Source organism: Chelonoidis abingdonii, chromosome 5 (genome assembly GCF_003597395.2).
Source record: "Chelonoidis abingdonii isolate Lonesome George chromosome 5, CheloAbing_2.0, whole genome shotgun sequence".
NCBI classification, from domain to species: Eukaryota; Metazoa; Chordata; order Testudines; family Testudinidae; genus Chelonoidis; species Chelonoidis abingdonii.
Window position 1 is genome coordinate 90,570,792 of NC_133773.1, and position 20,273 is coordinate 90,591,064.

Consider the following 20,273-nt stretch of genomic DNA (forward strand, 5'->3'; position numbering starts at 1 on the left):
GAGGGGAAAAGTGCAACCAAAAACTTAATAATATATCCAAGAGGAGCCAGAATAGGGGCTGCAACCTGGTGCATTCCAGATACGTGTGCGACAGGGGTCTCCCTCATGCCACAAAAGGGGCAAGTGTCCGGGAGGGGAGTGAACCACACCAAGTGCACGCCCGTGCTCATGGCTCCATGAAGGATCTGCCAGTTGACATCCCCAGTGGGCCTCGGGACCAGGGTGGAATATAGGCTGGCCCACTGGGACTCGTCACCTTCCAGAGGTGGCAGAAGGTCCCACCACTTCACGTCAGGGTGGGACGTGAGGGTGAGGACATGAAGGGTGTGGAGCACAAATGTTTTTGTGGTGCGATCTGAAACTGGACTGGCTGCAACTCATGCAGCCAGCTCACGGTAAAAGGGTGGGGTGGCCTGGTAGGTCCATGGGGCAGGTGGGCCTGGGTGGAGGGTGGGCGGGGCATGCCCTCTTGCCAGATCAGATCGAGGAAGACCTGAGCAGTGGGTGGTAAAGCAGTCCTCACCTTCTGAAGTACGTGCTGGGGAGTACAAGGTCTGGCAAACCCCATGGGCCAACCATTGGGAGATCCAGTCAGTCTCCCCAGTCGTAGTCCAGGAGGTAACTTTTGCCAGGACCAACCTCTGGTGCACCGAGGGGGACTCCGCCACCTGCACATGGAGCTGAAGGTTGTATAGCAGGGTTTCCGTGAGGAGATCCGCCCCATCAGCGGCCACCATGAACCTGGTGGTCGAAACCAGTTTCCAGGTCCGGAGGAGGTCCTGGTAGAAGACCGGCAGCCCAGAGAGGTCTCGTGGAAGACCGCTCCAATGGAGATAAAGAGCTGCCAGTCATATTGGAGCCCTTGGAGGTGGCAGAAGAAGACATGCACCATAAATGAGCCTCTGCAGGGCCTGGAGGTGGAATATATAGACCTGAGTGTGCAGGCACTTCAGGTCCTGTCCTCCCTCCTCCAGGGGTAAGTAGAGAACCCTTGCAGAGACCCAGTGCTGTCCTGGCCAAAAGAACTCCAGAATCAACTTCCGGAGGTTGGCCAGGAAATCTGGGGCTGGGACCAGGGCGTTGAACCGGTGCCAAAGCATGGACAGGACTAGCTGACTGAGCACCAGTGCCCTCCCTTGGATGGAGAGGCACTGGAGTAGTCCTGTCCATCTCCAAAGTATAAATTGGTGATAGGCATTTCTTTGACGCAGTTTTGATTATTTACAAAGAATGTATAAAGTCTTGTCTCTGAATGCAGAGGGAATCAACTAGCAGGAAACAGCTTATTTTGCTCAGTCTCTTAAGCCTGCACCCCAACTCAGAAACCTCTCCTCATGATTTCAGCTGCTCCTTCAGGCTGTCTCTCTACTCAGGCTCTTCTTAGTTTCTGTGTGTCTCCCTCACCACACATTCACACATGCGCACAATACCCAGTCAAACCTCTCCCACTCAGTAGGTGATAGTTTCTGTGGAGACTCTATTGGGCTTTGTTTTAGGTGTGGCCCTGTGATGGGGTGCTCTACTTACTGCTAGGGTGGAATGTCCTCTTGGTCACTCTGGGGAATAACTCATGAGGTTAACACCCCTTCCTGCAGTTGCACACCATCTCTCCTCCTCTCTCTCTTTCTCTCTCTCTGGATCTGCAGCCCCTCTGTGATAAAGCCTCTGTCCCAAATCTGGACCTTAGCATCCAAAATTTGGGGGCTTAACATGAAACTCCCCCCAAGCTTATACCCAGCTTGGCTCTGATCTTGCTGCCACCAACCAGGATTCAGTGCCTGGTACACTGAAGCCCCCCCCCAAAATCGTCCCTGGGGGACCCCCCCAAGACCCAGAACCCCTGGGTCTCCTATCTCAAACAGGAAAACAAGTTCCTCCCCCTTGTCTCCTCGTTATCTGATCCCCAGCTTCCCTTCCTGGGTGAGCCTGGGCGATGCAGTACTTAACTCCTTGAATACAAAACAAAGAGGCCAATCAACCTCTCCCTAAGGCAATGCATTCAAACCTAGTAAAGCTAACAAAGAGATTTTCCACCCCCCCTTCCTGTAGCCTAACCAGAGAAAAACCAAAACCTCAACCAGGTTTTAAAAAGAAACTTTATATAAAAAGAAAGAAAATACAGAAAAATATAACCCACTGCATTAAGATGTCAATTACAGGCTCTTACTTATAAGAATTAGGAATACACAGTCTGATTTAAAAAATAGCCAATTTAAACCAGTCCAGCGATTACACACATGCAAATACAACTTACAATATCAACCTATTGCTTTCCTTTTGTACTCACACTTGGTAACAGAAGAGTAGAAAGAAGCTTGGAGATTGAAGGAAAGATGCTCTCACCATAGCCGGGAGAAACAAAAGACACAGAGTCCCCAATTCCCGCCCCTGACTTTTAAAAAATCCAGTTTTTTGATTGGTCCTCTGGTCAGGTGTTTGGTTCCCTTTGTTCACCCTTCTCAGGTAAAAGAAAATTAACCCTTACTTATCTACTTATGACACCCTCTCTCCAGGAACCGCTGCTATCTCTTCATGACTTGGCCCTCTGGCCAGGTCACCAAATGGTTTCTACTCTGTCTCTTTCCCTTCTGGGGTATCAAAGACTTTCCACTAGCAGATGTAGCTAGTCTTTCTATTCACTGCCTTGTAGGGCCACTCTCTCAGTGTCTGGCAGGGGAACCCAGACCCACCCTCTACTCTAGATTCCAGTTCAGGGATCTTGTAGTCAGCAGTCAAGATCTCTTCCCTTTTAGATCTTACTGCCTTTCCCTGAGTCCTGTCCTACCTTCCTAGCTCCCTCCCAGGTTTGCCAGCCCAACCACATCTCCCTTCTCCAAGGAAATAACTGCAGAGTTTCCTGGACACCCACTTCTACTGCTAATTTCCTGCCTTTATAGTCCCAGCCAGCTTGTTTCTTCTCAGCTGGGCTTCCTCATTTAAACAGGGGATTTCTTAGCTAGCTGATTTCCTTTAGCTGGGGCCTGTTGGGTTAATTACCCCCCCCCCCCTCAGTCTGCCTCAACCCTTTCAGGGCACATGTGGGGTGAAGACTGCATCACAGATTGAAGAGGTTTTAACTCAACCCATGATGAGATTTGCACAGTACTCATATGTGTTTTTAATGGTAGTCTCAGCCAGAGCCGTAACTAGGTATTTTTGCACCCAAAGCAAGAATATAAAATTGCGCCCTCCCCCAGGGCCAGCTCTTCAGCGGCAATTCGGCGGCGGGTCCCTCAGTCCCTCTCAGAGGGAAGGGCCTGCCGCCAAATTACCACCGAAGAATGAATGAAGCAGTGGCAGCAGAGCCTATGATTTTGGGGGGTCTAACTCATGATTTTTGACTGCTTGGGCTGGTAATGTTGCTTCCCAGATGGTCATTGGTTCCAGTCCAGTTCCAATCCAGAGAAAGACTCATAGGTTAAGAGAAGAGAGAGTGCTGGATATCAGTAGTGGCCACTAGGGATCAGCATGTGTCCTGAGAATGCTGGGAGTTCAGGTCTGCAGGGCAGGATCAAGGGTGGCAGGTTTGTAGAAATTTTGGTGGTGCCCAGAATCTGCCCCTCCACCCACCCCAGGCTCTGTGAGGGAGTTTGGGTGAGGGAAGAGGTCTGGGGTGCAGGACCTAGGCTGGGACAGGGAATTGGGGTGCAGGCTCTGGGAGGGAGTTTGGGGATGGGAAGGGTGCAGAGGGATGGGGTGCAGGGGTGTGGGCTGTGGGTTGTGGCTGCAGATGAGGGGTTTGGAGTGTGGAAGGGGCTCAGGGTGAGAGTAGGGGTGAAGGTTCTGTCTGGGGCTGGGAATGGGAGATTTGGGGTATGGGAGGGGCTCAGGGCAAGAGTAGAAGTGCGGGGGAACCACTGGCCGAACCGTCTCACTCCCCCTCCAGACCCCTGCACCTTCCCCTTGCTCACAGTGTCCCTCCTCTCTCCCCTATCCCTGAGGAAAAACGACGCAGCAAGCAGCAGGACCTGGGGAGGGAGGTGGAGTGCAGGTAGGCAGACGGTGGCAGCAGCAGCAGGCAGTGGGTCGGGGGGCTCGGGGAAGCGGCAGGGCCAGTGCAGCTCAGGGGTCCCTTGTGGGTGGTTACGCCTTGGGGGTGACTTCAGCTAAAGGTTCCAACAGTGGGGAGAGGCTCCAGTATCAGAAAAGCTACATGGAAAGGCTCTCTGGTGGTTAGGAGCTGTTGGAGCCTCACTCTGCTGCCAGAGTCTTTCATTGAGGTGTGTAGCTACATGTGTAGTACCTACACATTGCTGTTAGTATAGACATAACCTACATATCTAGTTCCAGTGGTTCCATTTGTTCTTGAGAAAGACAACTGTTTAAACACTTCCACTTTTGTTTTGATGAGTTTTGCCATAAAAGTACTTATTGTGTACATGATAGAAATTCAGTGTTAAATTAATCCTTAGTGTAAAATTATGGTAACCCAATAAATAGAAACTGAGGTTGTGCTAGACCACAAAAACCTTCTTCCAAACAAAAAGTATTTCATCTTGCTAACCCATCTGTCACTTAACCCTACTTTCACCATGCTCATCTAATTCGATGTTTTGGCCTCAGCAAAATGTTTGAATGGGAAATGCTTAACAAAGGGGAAGGTCCTTTTCTTCCTTTTCTTGTTTTTTGTTTTGTTTTGTTTTGTTTTGTTCCATGCATATATTTACTAATTTAATTTCTTCATATATCCCACCCAGGAGTCCTCCTCAGTTGGAGCATGCTGCTTTTTGTGAGCAGTGTTGGAAAAATACTGCAGAATACTTCTGAAATAGAAAACATTAGGCCTGTTCTTGCTGCTGCTTTGCGTTTGAAACTATCAGTAATTTAAATGAGAACTCAGCACACAACTTCAAGATCCATATCTATTTTATTCAACAGTGGCTATTGTCCAGGAGTTGGCAACCTTTGGCACGCGGCCCATCAGAGTAATCCACCGTCAGTCCGCAAGATTTTGTTTACATTGAGCATCCACAGGCACAGCCCCCTGCAGCTTTCAGTGACCGTGGTTTGCCGTTCCAGGCCAATGGGAGCTGCGGGAAGCAGCAACCAGCACATCCCTGTAATGATCAATGTAAACAAAATGTCTTGCGGCCCGCCAGCAGATTACCCTGGTGGGCTGCATGCCGAAGGTTGCCGACTCCTGCTATAGTCAAATTAATGAAGAAACCAAAAAGAAACACCATGGCCCAGATCTTAAGAAAATTTGTGCAAGAATGTTTTATGGATGGCGCCTTAGCTTGCACATGCAGATGCTGTGACTAGGGTTGCCAACTTTCTATATGCAGAAAACCAAACACCCTTGCCCTGTCCCTGACCCTGCCACGTCCCTTCTCTGAAGCCATGCCCCCTGCGCTCACTCCATCCCTTCTCCCTCCATTGCTCACTCTCCCACACCCTTGCTGACTCACTCATTTTCACTGGGCTGGTGCAAGGGGTTGGGGTGAGGGTTCTGGCAGGGGTTGCAGGCTCTGGGATGGGGCCCTGGAATGAGGGGTTTGGGGTGTAGGAGGGGGCTTCAGGCTGGAGGTGGTGTCAAGGGATTTGAAGGGTAAGAGGAGGGGTCCAGGCCAGGAGAGGGGGTTGAGGTATGGGAAGGGGTACAGGCTCTGGGATGGGGGTCCAGGCTCTAGGTGGGCCCAGAAATGAGAGGTTCAGGATGTGTGTGTGGGGGCTCCAATCTGGAGCAAGGGGTTGGGATATGGGAAGGAGTGCAGGGTGCAAAAGGGAGTTTGGGTGCAGGAGGGGGGTGAGAGTGAGGGCTAGGGCAGGGGGTTGGGGTGTGGGAGCGAGGGAGTGCAGGGTGCTGGCTCCAGGCAGCGCTCATCTCAGGCATCTCCCAGAACCAGCAACATGTCCCTCTGGCTCCTAGGCAGTGCTGTGACCAGGTGAAGGCACAGCACCACCCCCGCATCTCCCATTGGCTGGGAACATGGTGGTGGCAGAATGCAGAGCTTCTCTGGCTGTCCCTGTGCCTTGGAGACAGAGGGACATGCCAGCCACTTCCCAGAAGCAGTGGAGGGAGTCTGCCTGCACCACTAGGGGACTTTTAATGGCCCAAGCAGAGCACCCAGGGTCCCTTTTTGACCCAGTGATCCAGTTGAAAACTGGATGCCTGGCAACCCTAGCTGTGACTACAACAAATACGTATGCAGAGGATTGTGGTGCAACTGTAGAGGTGCTATCTGAAAGCTGACCCTGTTTGTAAACTACTACAATTTATACAAGTTAAATGGCATATTAGAAGAACAGATCCAGGAACAATTAAAACTAAATTAGAGGTTCAGGAAGGAAGCCTTTGGGCCCAGCTAGCCTGCCCCACTATATCTGCAGCCAATGCCAAGCCTGGAGAGGAGATAAAAGAAGGGAGCCTGGCTCAGTTCAGGGCTGAGTGGTAAAGAGGCAGGAGCTAGCTGTATCCCTGCCTAAAGCAGCCAGGGTAGCCATCTATAATAAGCACTAGTTTCCCAGCCAAGAACACTGTGGAGGAACCCCCAGCATGGGAGGTAACTGACTGAGCAAACCCCAGAGACGTTGTGGCTGCCCCAACCGAAGGAGTATGGGACCACAGCAAGGCACCACCCGGACCACTGAAGGAATTCTCTGGGAAGCAAGACACCTGGTAAATTGTACTAGAGGGGCCATACCTCAGACTGAACAAACTGAAAGGAAATAGTCCAGGGTAGTGGATTCTGACTTGCCACTGAGAGGGACACCAACCCCCGTGACACACACAGAGCCCTAGGCTGGGACTGGTGGAGATAGAGGGCCCAGCCCAGGCCTGAGAGCCGGGTGATCTACCTACTAGGCCTCCCAAGCCCTGTTACAAGAACCTATGTCAAAAGATCAGTCTTGAATTGTGGGTTGTTCTATTTTGTTTGGAGAATGATAGAGAGTTAACATGGAAGAGGTTGTTGTTTTTTTCCCACCTCCTTTTCCACAACCCTTTATAAAGTATGCTGAAGGTTTCCAGTATCTTGGCATCATTCTTCATTTTTGTTTTAGACCATTCTCCTTTGTCCCATTGCTGGAAGCAATCACAGAACACTTTACTCTCAACTAAGCACAAGTAACAAGTAGTTGATGTAGGAAAACACTATTCTATTGCTGGACGAAATATGTAAAGCCTCTTGCTTGTGGAGATATTTAGCCACAATTGTCTCAGGGTTGAGGTTTTTCTCAGACTTCAGTCTCCTAAATGTCTGTGAAACCTCATGCCAGCAGGCATTAAGATGCCTGGAGTTATCTCTACTGCCTCCAGCACATTCAGATCAGGTGAATAAGAGTGTACTTGGAATGTAGGGAACTTTCTGCAATTCTTCTTGAACACAAATTCTCATCATCAAATGCTCAATGCTATCACCAGTAGCTAGCATTGAAGAGCTACCTTATTTGAACCTGTGTTCCAAGTACTTGGGCAGTTAATCACTTCAAAAGAATTTAGTTTACGCTGCACTATGTGGTTGTAAGAACTAAATTGCAATTTATATATGAGATAAATAAAAACTACTTTAGACTTGAGCTTGTCATTTTCTTTCATAATTAACTTTATTTTCTCATATAATAATGGACCTTCTGCTTGCTAATCTGCATTCCAGGGCCTATTATTTTCATGTGGCACAGTTATGAATGAGCCTCTCTAATAGCTCACAGGACCTCAGAGAGAACTGTTCCAGATCCCTTGATGTTAAATAGCATTCAACCACCCTTTAGAATTAAGATTTTTTTTCCTTGTTGGCATATTTCAGATTGCTTAGCAATCTTAGTTCATAGTTCATGAGAAGAGCACAGCACTTGAGAACATTCATCTTTTCTTGTACTGAAGTCAAAGTCCCTTAAAAGATCTCTGTGTGTTTGAACTAGATTACACAGAAGATAAGAATTAGGATATAGAGTTTTTCATGAGTCTTGCAACAGCAGCAAACTATCCCAATGAATAAAGTCAATAGGAGTTGCACCCATTTATGCTGGAGTAAATTTGACTAAATAAATTCTCATATATTTTCCCATGAGTTTGAGAAAACTTGGAGGTTTGGCTTTGCACAGGTTCACCTGATCCAAAGCCCATTGAGGTATGCAAAGGCTTCCATTGACTTCATTGATATAGATTCTTACCACTCAATTTCACTTTGAGTGTGTAGTTTGATAAATCCAAAAATTTGAAAATGAAATTCAGCCAGAACCGTTAGGGATTCACCTTGTTTCATTTCAAAATCGTGATAAACCATTAACCTCATCTGGTTTGGCTGCAAAAACTATGAACTGGGCCAGGTTTACACGTAACTGGGTGGTGTTCATTCCATACATTCATAAATCTTAGCTGACCTTTTAACTAATCTGTTTGTGTTTGTAACAAGACCCAAAAGGATCTGAGTTTGATGTTGCCATTCGGTGGTTTCACTGCAAAAATGTTACACTGCAAAAATGTGATATGTCCTAATCTGTTGGATTTAGTGTGATACAAATGCAGAAGTCAGGAATTTAGGTTATTTTTTTTTAATCTGGTTAATTATGTACAAAAAGGCCAGTTCTGTGGAGTGCTGACAATAGTATAGAAATACAGAATGTGTCAAGTTCAACTTCTGGTCCTGCTAAATTGCTGTATTTCTTCCAGCCTTATAATTAGTGCTCAGATTACTGTCATAATACTCTCCTCAAAGTGTAAGTGTTTCCCTTCATAACAAATAGAACTGGGGTCAACTAAAGGTAATAGCTTTTTTTCTTTTTTCTTTTTTTTTTGCTTGGTTGGAAAGTATGGATGCAAGTGTCATGCCAGTTTACAACACAAGAAGAGGAAGAAGGAATCAGGAGGTTATTGGCCATTTAAAAGACAGTTGCTTATAAGTTCTGTTCTCATCAGTCTCTTTCACAACATGATTCTAATGTTGTTGATTTTATGTTCTTACTAATCTTTGTCACAGACCACAGTAATAGAATTTTATTCATTCTACACTCTGTCACTCCAGAAGACTTGACATTTGCAGACTATTTTGTATTTATGTCTGGCTACTACCTTTCCCCACAAATTAGTTTGGCTTTAGCTAAAGCACTGTAATAGCCAATCAAGATAGAATGCTGAAGATAATACAATGTACTATTGTAACAAATTGGTACAGGACAGCTCTCATAAGACAAAACATAGACAGCAAACTTGCAAAAGTAAGGAGCATTAGCCCACTGTGACAGACATAGCCAGACAGCAGGTCTGTATTAGACCATCTTCTCGATGCTTCTCAATAATAAAGGAGGTGGTGTGTGGTTTCTGCTGAAAGACTAGCTGACTGTCATGGTTATTGTAAGATGTTTGCACAGCAAATAGTCTGAGATGTGTAAATGTAGAATATTGGTTGCAAAATTGTTGAAGTGAGACTTGTCACCTGAGGCAAGGTGGGGTCTTAGGGCTCAATCAACATTGAGAACAATGGATATCTGTGGAGGCAGCACTTGTTTACTGTCTGAACCAGCTGGAGACTTGTTCATTTACAAAGACAAATGAACCACAGAAGAATTCTCTGAAGAAGGAGCTCTCTGGGTTAACAGACAGTGGCCTGTAACCATATGAGAGCAGAAGTAATGGCACAAGTTGTTATCCATTACAGAGAAGAAACTCTGCCAGCGGGAGTGTCTCATGAAAGGTGGATCCCAGCTTTCTGAACTGGACAAGTGCTGTAGTGATTGATGATTGGGGGAGAAATGCCTTCTTAGATAGGAAAGTAACCTGTTAATGAGGATAGGCTTTATATTGTATTTCATGTTTTTCTTTTACGTTTAACCTTATGTTTCCAATCCCTTATACTTGCTTTTTATTTAAATCTCTCTCTCAAGCTCTGCTAAACAAACTTTAGTTTGGTTTGATTACAGATATGTCTGAGTGCTTTGTGCTAAGGAAAATGGTGAACTGGGATGCAGAGGATCAGTTTACAGTATGGATGCTCAGAAAGAAAGAGACTAGGCACTAAAGAAGAGTGTGTAAATTGCTAGCCTGCAAAGAAAAGGACTGAGGCTCATGGAGCCTGGAGCAGAGCGCATGTGCTGCCAGCAGCCGGCAGAGTTGTGAGGCTTTCTGTCCAGTGGCCACAGACAAGGCTTTCTCATGCTGTGAACAGGTGATAGTGATTTGTACTGGACACCTCTGGTAATCCTGAAAAGTGTCACGACAACCACTGTTATGAAAAGAATTATAAACAAAATAAGAACAACCAGAAATGGGCTAACAATTTACAACAAACAGTATACTCAAAAAAGGTAGCCCGCCTTCTCCTTTGTGAATTGTCTGTGAACCAAGTGTGATCCAAATTTGCTTGCTTTGGTGAATGCATTTTTCCCAATATTTTTACCAGCTGTAGCTATTACAGTTATTCATACACACAGCCTAAAGTGTCGTAGGTACTAGAGAACAAACAAACAATACAATTCTGCTACAGTGTAATTAATTGCAAACTGATTTTATACATGACATTGTGAATGGGATCAACAAACAATAAGGGGCAGAAAGAGGATAGTGAAAAGTGAGCTCTCCTTTTATAGGGCAGAATAAATGGCCAGATGAAATATGCTCTTTCTGAATTTTCATTTCAATTTCCATCAAGCTATGCTAGGCAGAGTTTGGAAGGGTGTTGGCAAAGTTTGCTTTAATCACCTTTTCAACCCCTACAGTCCTTGGGTAGCAAGGAGCTTCTCTGAGATGCATAGGCCTCCAGGAACCATTTCACCATCTGGGGATTGCCTGCCACATGCCTTTTTAAATCCATGCCTCTGACACACCCCTAAATCAGGACTGGTGACCAAGGTGACAGAGGGCCTGCAAGAGTAGGGCAAAGCAGGGGGCACTAGGGTCAGAATCTGGTCCAGCATCTGTAGTTTGTGGAATGAGTTTCTAAAGTCCTTCAGGATCCATTATGTTGAAAGTTATGTGCTATAAATGTAAGATAATTATCTTGTGTGTAAGATAAGCTATATCAATCACAACATTAACTTTGGTCTTTGTTTTGTACCCTGTAGTCACATGAATTAGTCCCATTTCATCTGTATCAGTATTTCATCTCTTGTAGGTACAATGCAATGAAGTAGTCACAGTTTGAGAGGTCTATGTTTTCCATGTATGTCTGCCCACAGTAACATGGACTTACCTAATAAGCAGTCCAGCTTGATTTGGTTTTCTATTTCAGTGGTGCTATGCTTTATAATTAGCTGTTGGCTACAGCATGCCATGCTGAGATAACGTGGCCATGTAATAATGATCCCTCAGAATTGTGTTTGTCATGGAGATTTGGCACAATATTAACTGATTACAATGTGATTCTAAAAACTGAATTCTCTAAAGAGCAACTTGTGACAGGACCCCTTGGGACAGTCACCTGACGTGTTGGAACTACCTCTGAGCCCATTTTCCCTGCCAGCTTGGGACTCCAGAACCCTGTCTTCTGGAGCCAAACATGCTAGCCTGCTGCAACACAGACCCAGGTCTGGTCCGTGCCCCCAAAGCTGCAGATTTTAACCAAAAACTGCTCAGCGGATAACCTATCTCCAGCACCCAGTTCCCAATGCGATCCAAACCCCAAATAAATCAGTTTTACTCTGTATAAAGCTTATACAGGGTAAACTCATAAATTGTCCGCCCTCTATAACACTGATAGAGAGAGATGCACAGCTGTTTGTGCCCCCAGGTATTAATCATGTGCTCTGGGTTAATTAATAAACAAAAGTGACTTTATTGAGTGTAAAAGGTAGGATTTAAGTGGTTTCCAGTAATAACAGACAGAACAAAGTAAGTGACCAAGCAAAATAAAGCAAAAGCTTTCAAGTCTAAGTCTAATACATTATACAGGTAATATCTTACCCTCAGAGATGTTCCAAAAAGCTTCTTTCACAGACTAGACTCCTTTCTAGTCTGGGCCTAATCCTTTCTCTTTGTACAGCCCTTGTTAGTTCCAGCTCGGGTGGTAACTAGGGGTTTTCTCATGACTGACTGCCTCCTTTGTTCTCTTACACCCCCTTTTATAGCTTTGGCACAAGGCAGGAATCTTCTGTCTCTCTGGATCCCCACCCCTCCTTCTAAATGGAAAAGCACCAGATTGAAGATGGATTCCACCATGCTCCCTGGGCTGGCTTACAAGTAAACAGATCCATTTACAACCAACTGTCAGGGCCGCCCGGGGAGTGGGGGGGGACAAGTGGGGCAATTTGCCCCAGGCCCCCACGAGAGTTTTTTGGGGTCCCTGGAGTGGGGTCCTTCAATCACTCCAGGGGCCCCGGAAAACCCTCGCGGGGCCCGGGCCCCCGGAGCTTCTTCCGCTCCGGGTCTTCAGTGGCAATTCAGCAGTGGGGGGGTCATTCCACTCAGGGACCCGCCGCCAAAGTGCCCCAAAGAACCACGGCTGGGGCTCCTTCCGCCCCGGGACCTGCCACCAAAGTGCTGGGTCTTCGGCGACAATTCGACAGCAGGGGCCCCCCGTTGCTGAAGACCCCAAGCCCCCCGAATCCTCTGGGCGGCCCTGCCAGTAGTCCTAGTCAATGGGAGCCATCAAGATTTTAAACCATCACCAATGGCCCACACTTTGTATAAATACAATAGGACCTCAGAGTTAAACTTTATATTTCTAGATTCAGATGCAAGAATGATACATACATACAGATTATAAGCTTTATGATACTTTACAAGAGACCTTTTGCTTAAAACATATTTCAGTTACATAATATTTACACTCATAAACATCTTTCAATAAACATTATGAAGTGCAACATCACACAACTTACTTTGTTTTGTCCTGGGTTTTTTTAAGTGATTTTCTATCTGATGAGCTGCAAAGTTTCAGTATTAAAATAGCATATTTATTAGTGCAAATATCTTGGTTGGTCACAGAGAAGTACAGGATAGCTAAATCAAAACTGACTGAGCCAGTGCACACGAAAAACAACAACAACAAAAACGCAATTCAGGATGAACTTGTTCTGAGTTTTAGACAAAATCCCCTCAAAAAAGGGAGGTACTGCAGTGGGATTTGTGCATTAAGATTGAAAGGCTGGCGAATTTGTGAGTCAGTACATTTTTTAACACAAAATCAGATAAAGCTTAAGAGGTTCTGTCAGCAGAGGGTACCCTGATTGGCAAGTTCTCCCCACATCCCATCCGAGGCGCGCAGAAGTGGAAAAGTAGTGCTGTATCCGTGGTAGTGCATCCAACCACCCAGCCCTTCCTGGAACCCAGAGGAAAACCACCAATGGGAACTTTTTGGGGTTCACACTCTATGTGGTTTCCTAGTGCAGAAGAAGGAACAGCCACTATCCAAACCATGCTCTTCTGCAGCGGCAGTGACAATCCACATGGCTAGATGTCTCAAATATTATCCCAGGGAGTAATACAGCAGTATGACTTTTCCTAAGGTCAGATGTCCTGTGAGACTTTCTGTGAGAATCTGTTCAGTTGTACTCCTTATCTTGTATTGAAAGGGGACAGTGTTTCACTGTGTTCTACCTCAATCAAATGTTGCCTAACGCTTCTCTCTCTCTCCCTTATATCATCTCCTTAAAAGTTTAACTGGAATATTGAAAGCATGTTTTGGAAACAGTTTTAGAATAGCCCAGTAAATTCTACTCGATCAGATGAATACTAGTCTGGGACTCAAAGTATCTTTAACGAGCATTAAAAACCTGTACTTGCCAGAAAAATATCTTGTTTGTTTTTTAATTAATCATTATATATTGGTTTATAAATTAGGGAAATATTTTCCATGGCTAATTTGTTTTAAATATTGTTCAGTTGGGATGGTTCAAGCTATACTTAAGAAAAATACTCTGATCTTTTTTAGCATCTGGACCTGAAGTCCTTTATGTGGGAGAAAATATAGGCAGTGCTACCATTTTCTCAGCATGCGGACAAGCTCTCTTTTGGAATCCATATACCATTTCCTCTCTCCTAAAAGGATGAGGAATATGGCCCCAGTATAGTAGTATGAGATATAATCTTCAGTAAGAGATAAGATTCTCAAGCTTTTACCCAAGTTTATCTTAGCTGTACATTGCAGTGCAAAAAGATAAAAAATTTTTTTTTCTGATTTATATAACCGCTTGTAAAAAATCAACAGATAGTTTTGAAACAGGATATATTGCATTATCCTGAGCTCTTGCTGTCAGTTCAGATGAATGCCTTCACAGTTTATGAAAAAAGATTTAATACCTTTCCATTTTTGAACAGGATATTTTTTAGCAGCAAAAGACAAGGACGAAGAATTTAATGTCATATGAAATGTATAACACTAATGTAAGATTTTAGGCTCAGTCCAACTGGCTGCAGATCAAAGATACTCAGAGAAACTCAGCCAACTCTTTTCGTAAAAGGTGCCTTTCTTTTGTGGGTGAGTAAAGCTGGTCTTTCCAGCCCCACAGTAAGTCTGCCTCTGAAATCTAAGGTTTATTCTTTAATGAAACCATAAGCATCTAGCACTGTAGAAACCAACAGGATTTGACTTTTTTATATTTTTGATTCAACATGTCTGATCTGGGCAGTCAAGTCCACCCAATGGTGCTTAACTAGCCATTCATAGATTCAGTTGTACAAATGTAAGCATGCAATTTGTACAGTTGTGTAAAAAATATTTTTGGATATGCAAGTGAGCCTCTACAGTTTACAAATGCAGCCCTAAAAACATTTTTTTTCCTTAAATGCAAGATTTCCCTAACAGCCATTTTTAAAATACTGATCGGTCTTATGATGAGAAATTTTGAAAAAGCTTCTACAACTTAATATTTATCTTCTACTTTCACTAGCACCTCATGGAATATTTTAATTCAAACACAACTACAATTATGAACAGAAATTCACAAAGTGCAATTTGTGATGTAAGATCCTTTTAAAATTTATTATTGCATTTGTTCACTTACTAATTTTCAATATTCAGCAGCTTGCAGTAAGTTATAAAAATTAGTGTTCTCTTATACTTAGCATTTTCTTATGTCTGGTTTTTTTTCTACATCATGGATTGGTTTTGAAAAGAAATATTCTGGGAGAATTTTGAGAACAATGCAGTAAGGATTATCTTACCAAAACTGATCAAAGAGCCCTGGTATCTTGGTTCTAACACCATATTCTTATGAGGGATATATAAAATCCTTATAATGTACAGTACCTAAAGCATTATTATGGAAGGACTACCCAAGGTTCCATAATTAAGGTTGCAGAAGGACATGTCACTGCTTCCCGGGAGCCACCTGAGGTAAGCGCTGCCCAGAGCCCACACCCCAACTCCCTCCCACACCCCCATACCCTGCCCCAGCCTGGAGTCTGCACCCCCAACTCACACCCCGTACCCCTCCCACGCCCAACACTCTGCCTCAGCCAAGAGCCCACCCACACTCCAAACCCCTCAGCCCCAGCCCAGAACCCTGTCCTGGCCCCCATACCCCTCATCCCTGGCCCAACCCCAGAGCTCAGACCCCCCAGATGGAGCCCACACCCCAACCTCTGTCCCAGTCCAGTGAAAATGAGTGAGAGAGCAAGGGTCGTAGAGAGAGAGTGAGGGAGGGAAGGGGAATGGAGTGAGTAGGGGCGTGGCCTCATAAGAAAGGAGCAGGGCAAGGGGTTCAGTTTTCTGCCATTAGAAAGTTGGCAACCCTATTTGTTCTGCTACACAGCAGACCAATGAAGATATCTATAACAGTACAAATAAAATATTAAAAGTTGAGATTAAATATTTTCAAGTCTTTAAAAATATCCCAGGATGACATTCCCTTTTGGGTTTCATGTTTATTTCTTCATGTATAGAATTTTGAATTTGAAAACTCGAGCAAATTCCCAGGAGAAAACTTCATTAAGGTTGAGAGCACATATCAAGGTAAAATACTTTAAAGGGATATTGCAGTTATCCCAAACCCAAACATTGTAAACACAGGAAATTCAAAGTTAAAATTACATTTAAAGGAAATCCAAATGTATTAAGCTATGTAAATGCACAGATAAGTACCTCTGTAGTTTGCACAGAGTAAAGTGCTTAGTGGTGGGAAAAGAAAATGTGTCTTTAAAAATTAGTTTAATGTAATCTGGGACCGCACACTGAAATGCCTTAGTCATAATTGTACAGTTATTGCATGGTTTCATTACATGGCAGAGTTAGGGTTGTTTGGGTGCCTTTTCATACTTGAGCATGTTTGGATTTCTTTTAAGTGTAACATTATCTCTGAATTTCCTAGGTTTCTAATGTTTGGTTTGTGGGTATTTGCAACATCTGATGGTTTGGGAGTAAATACAGTGTGTTTTAGCTTATATTACTGATATATTTGCTCATACTTAATTCTCAACATTGTTTTTGGTTACACCAACTAAGATAAAACTTACAAGGACTATAAATTTTAATACATCATGACCTAAATGGTTCCCTTTCTGGAGTCAGGGAGAAATTTTGACACATTGTAAAATAAGTTCCCTGACAAAAATCATGTTAAGACTTATTTAAACTTTAGAGTACAAATCACAAGTTTAACTGATTAAGGCAGGTGTCCTGTGGCAGGTGGGAAGAAGAGAAGTATATGGCATGTAGTTAGATGGTATCATAATGCAAACACACAAGGGGGCCAAATTAAGGTGCACAGACAACCTTAATTCTAGCATCTTCTAACTTTTGAGAGCTGACTCTGTAGCCTTTTTTTTTTTTATGTAATATACCTGACAACTACTGAATGTTACAATCATCTTGAAAATAATTTGCAATTGAGAAAAGATCTGGAGCGTAGCGGGTGAGGGGAAGGAAATATCGTCGCTTCAAAAGAAAAGAAATGGATTGTTGGTGTGTTGCTAACTTCAGATAAAATGACAAGTTGGTAACAAAATCTCAGAATATACACGTGAGGGAATATGGAGAAGACAAGCCATAAAAGTCTTGGAACTTGGTTTGATAATATCAAGGCTAAAATTGTTTCAACATACACTGAATAAATATTATTAGAGGATTCATCTATCTTAATGGATTTCCAACTCAAGAATAGCTTTCTTTTTTAATGGTATACTTTAATTTTTGTTGGTATAATTGTTAGACTTTTGTGAAAGAGACAGAAAGCAATGATAGAAATATACAATGAGTCATACTCAAGTGCAGTGCAAAGGAAAAGTCTGTTTGTTTTTTAAAAAAAACAAACAAATGAAAAACTCCTCATCCAGGATGCTGTTCTGACTCCCATTCACAGGAGTATTGCAATAATACAGTACTTAGATGCCTAAATATATCTTTGTTTTGAAAAAGATCCTAGGCCCAAACCCTCATCCCCTGCATCAGACCTAATTATCTTTTCTGAATAATAATAATTAGGCTTATTATAAAAATAATAATACTTTGCCACCTCTTAATTATAAGTGATTCCTCTCTACCATTATTAATCCACTTCATGAAAAGCCAGCTTAAGGATTTCGGGGAGAATTTGTGAGAGGATTGTTTGGGATAAACTCTAAATCTGACTGACTCATTGTACGTAAAACCTCTGGGTATGTACATGATATTTAATGCCTTTCCAACCCCCATCACTTCTCACCTCTTGCTGCAGAAATGCAGCTCATTTGCTTTTTTCTTTCGAGTTTCATGATTGTTTGCTATTGGTTTACATTTTCAGTGCTAAGATTCCAAGGAAGAGGAATACAAATGTATTTTAAAATAATCAGGGGATCTTGTTGATGCAGGCTTTTCTGGAGCCCGTAGGGTGGTTCTGCTTCTGTGGCAGCTGTGCTCCCCTCTTTAGGCAGGAGGGTTGACTAGTGAATTAGCTTAGTCATAGCAATACCAGTCATGCACAACACCGATCACCCACGCAACAGTATGGTGGAGCGGCCATGGAGCCACATACACCTCTACCTCGATATAACGCTGTCCTTGGGAGCCAAAAAACCTTACCATGTTATAGGTGAAACCGCATTATATTGAACTTGCTTTGATCCACCAGAGTGCGCAGCCCCGCCCCCCCGGAGCACGGCTTTACCGGATTATATCTGAATTCATGTTATATCAGATCATATTATATCGAGATAGAGGTATAGTATGCGGAAGATTCCTCACCTCCCTGTGCAGCAGAGCCTCACCTGTTCCACTGCTTTCTGCATCCATGACACTATTTGTCCTCTAATGTACCAAAGTCCAAAAACATCAGCTAGAACAAAGAAACTCAGAGGTTTTGGTTGCAAGGGTTCAGCTTGGAAGATAGTAAAATTCACTGCTTGCCATGTGGCTTCCCACTAAAGCTATACATTTCAGGTTCACTCTAAACTCTGCTCATGTTCCCCAGGAGGCTCTCACAGCTCAGGGATCAGCAAGTCTGGTCAGAATCTTAAATTGTAGTAAAAACTGAAACAAGAACCTGGGTTTTGCTTCTCATTATGAAAGTCTTACTCAGCTCTTCCAATGACTAATTAACACTCTACAGGGATGTTTGTTTGTATTTCTGCTTCTCTAATGCCCAACAAAACATTCACTGATTAGTTTCCATTTTCAATAGTTAAGAATACATAGGGCTTATTTTCCAAGAGCTGCAGGGGAGTTTAGCACCATAACTGCTTTACCTTCAGTGAACATCATCCAGATACTATTTTTCATAATATTTTAAGGACCTAATCAGCCCTTGGATGCCTTCCATTGGAATCCAAAGCAAGTACAGAGGCAACAGGCTTATGCGTGGTTTGTCTGTGCCTCCGCTGGTCTGGGGATTCACACTCCAAGCTTCTTTTAAAGGAGGAATTATAACTCTTCTCTTTCCATCCCCCAACAAGGGAATGTGAGAGAGATTCTGGGATGGGAAGCATATGGAGTTTCCTGTCCCCTGTGCAGGCATCTATAAATACAGCCTGTATTTTATTACAGGACAGAGAGATTTCATGTACAGCAAGATTTTACAGCCAAGACACAAACTCTTCAAACAATTGGTTTTCTAAATGCATTGGTAAGTCCCTAAGGTACAGCAGCAGCATTAATGGGTGCCACTGTCAAAGGACATGGTATTCAGAGACAGCTGAAAAATGGCTTTCTGTGGATTTTTTCCCATTTCTATCACACATTCAAAAATATGCCACTTATATTTGTACATATTTTACTTTGTTCATCACAAGGAAAGAGAACCTTACTTCAAATAAAACTAATTAACTGTGGGGGTAGGAGTTTAGAAAAGGAGGATAAGTTTAGATAGCCCTTTTGAATGGGAGATTACTCATGAATTGGAGAAATCCCCACAGTGCATTTATGTCAATAATATTGTACATGTTCTTTCCTCACACATTCCAGTACAAGATATATATTAAATATGTGTACCAAATGCTTAACTGGCAGTAAGTCAACCTTTTCTGAGTGAACAGCCCATTGATGATACAAAACATTTTTCTTTTTTCCCTCAAAAAATGAGAGTTTGTTGCCCATTGTTCAATGACTTTTTGTCAAATTAGGGAACAGAGAGCTTTTTATTCTTTCCATGAAGTGCCCTTTCAGATTCAGTAATTGTATGTTCTGTTCCTCAGGAAATGAGAGAAGATCGAGATCAGTCACGATTGGACTCCATGGTGCTGCTAATTATGAAACTGGACCAGCTCGATCAGGATATTGAAAATGCTCTCAGTACAGGCTCTTCACCATCCAGCACCCCAACGTACAAACGGAGGCATATACCTGTGAGCCTGTTTGCTAACTCTTTCTTTTTATTCTATTTAGATTTATTTTGGTTCATTCATTCGTCTCTCTTCCTCTCTATCTCTCTTTCATTACTTTGATCAGCCTTTCACTTGCAGATTGCACTTTTCTGTGAAAAGAGAGCTGATATGTGGGAGAATTATGAAAACATCCCAGATGAAAGAATGGGAGAAAGCAAAATTCAAAAGGTGTCAGGCTGTTTCTATTACCTCTTATTGCTAAGACAAATTAGAGTGGAGTTAGAATCACAATAATGTTAGCCTGTGAATATATGCACATTCCACTTGATTTGCAATAGCTAGAGTTGAAAATGTACATTAGTTACAGTTTATTTTGTTCCCAGTTGTGCGGTCCAGAAATTTTTCAGCAGGGAGCCACTTGTAGACTACTTATGAAATCCTCCTCTATTAGAATAATATTCCAGCATAATTCACAATTTTTATTTAGATGGAGAGTCTTTTGCAGAGGACGATGTGAAAGAGGATAGAGCAGTTCACTAACTAATGAATAAATGGTTATTTTAAAAGATTTGTTTAAACAAGTAGATGTGAGCAATACTACCAACTTTTCAACTGGTTTGTTTGGGATGTTATAATGCAGGCTTTCTGCTCATCTTAACCATCCCTA

At 43.3% G+C, this 20,273-nt stretch overlaps 1 protein-coding gene across 1 annotated transcript in view; it reads left to right on the forward strand.

The window, feature by feature from the left end:
* DLC1 (DLC1 Rho GTPase activating protein) overlaps positions 1-20,273 on the forward strand; it is a 381,496-nt gene that overhangs the window by 64,195 nt on the left and 297,028 nt on the right. The window contains exon 3 of the mRNA XM_032799001.2: positions 19,478-19,627. Coding sequence (XP_032654892.1) covers positions 19,478-19,627 — 150 coding nt within the window. The remainder of the gene's footprint in view (positions 1-19,477; positions 19,628-20,273) is intronic.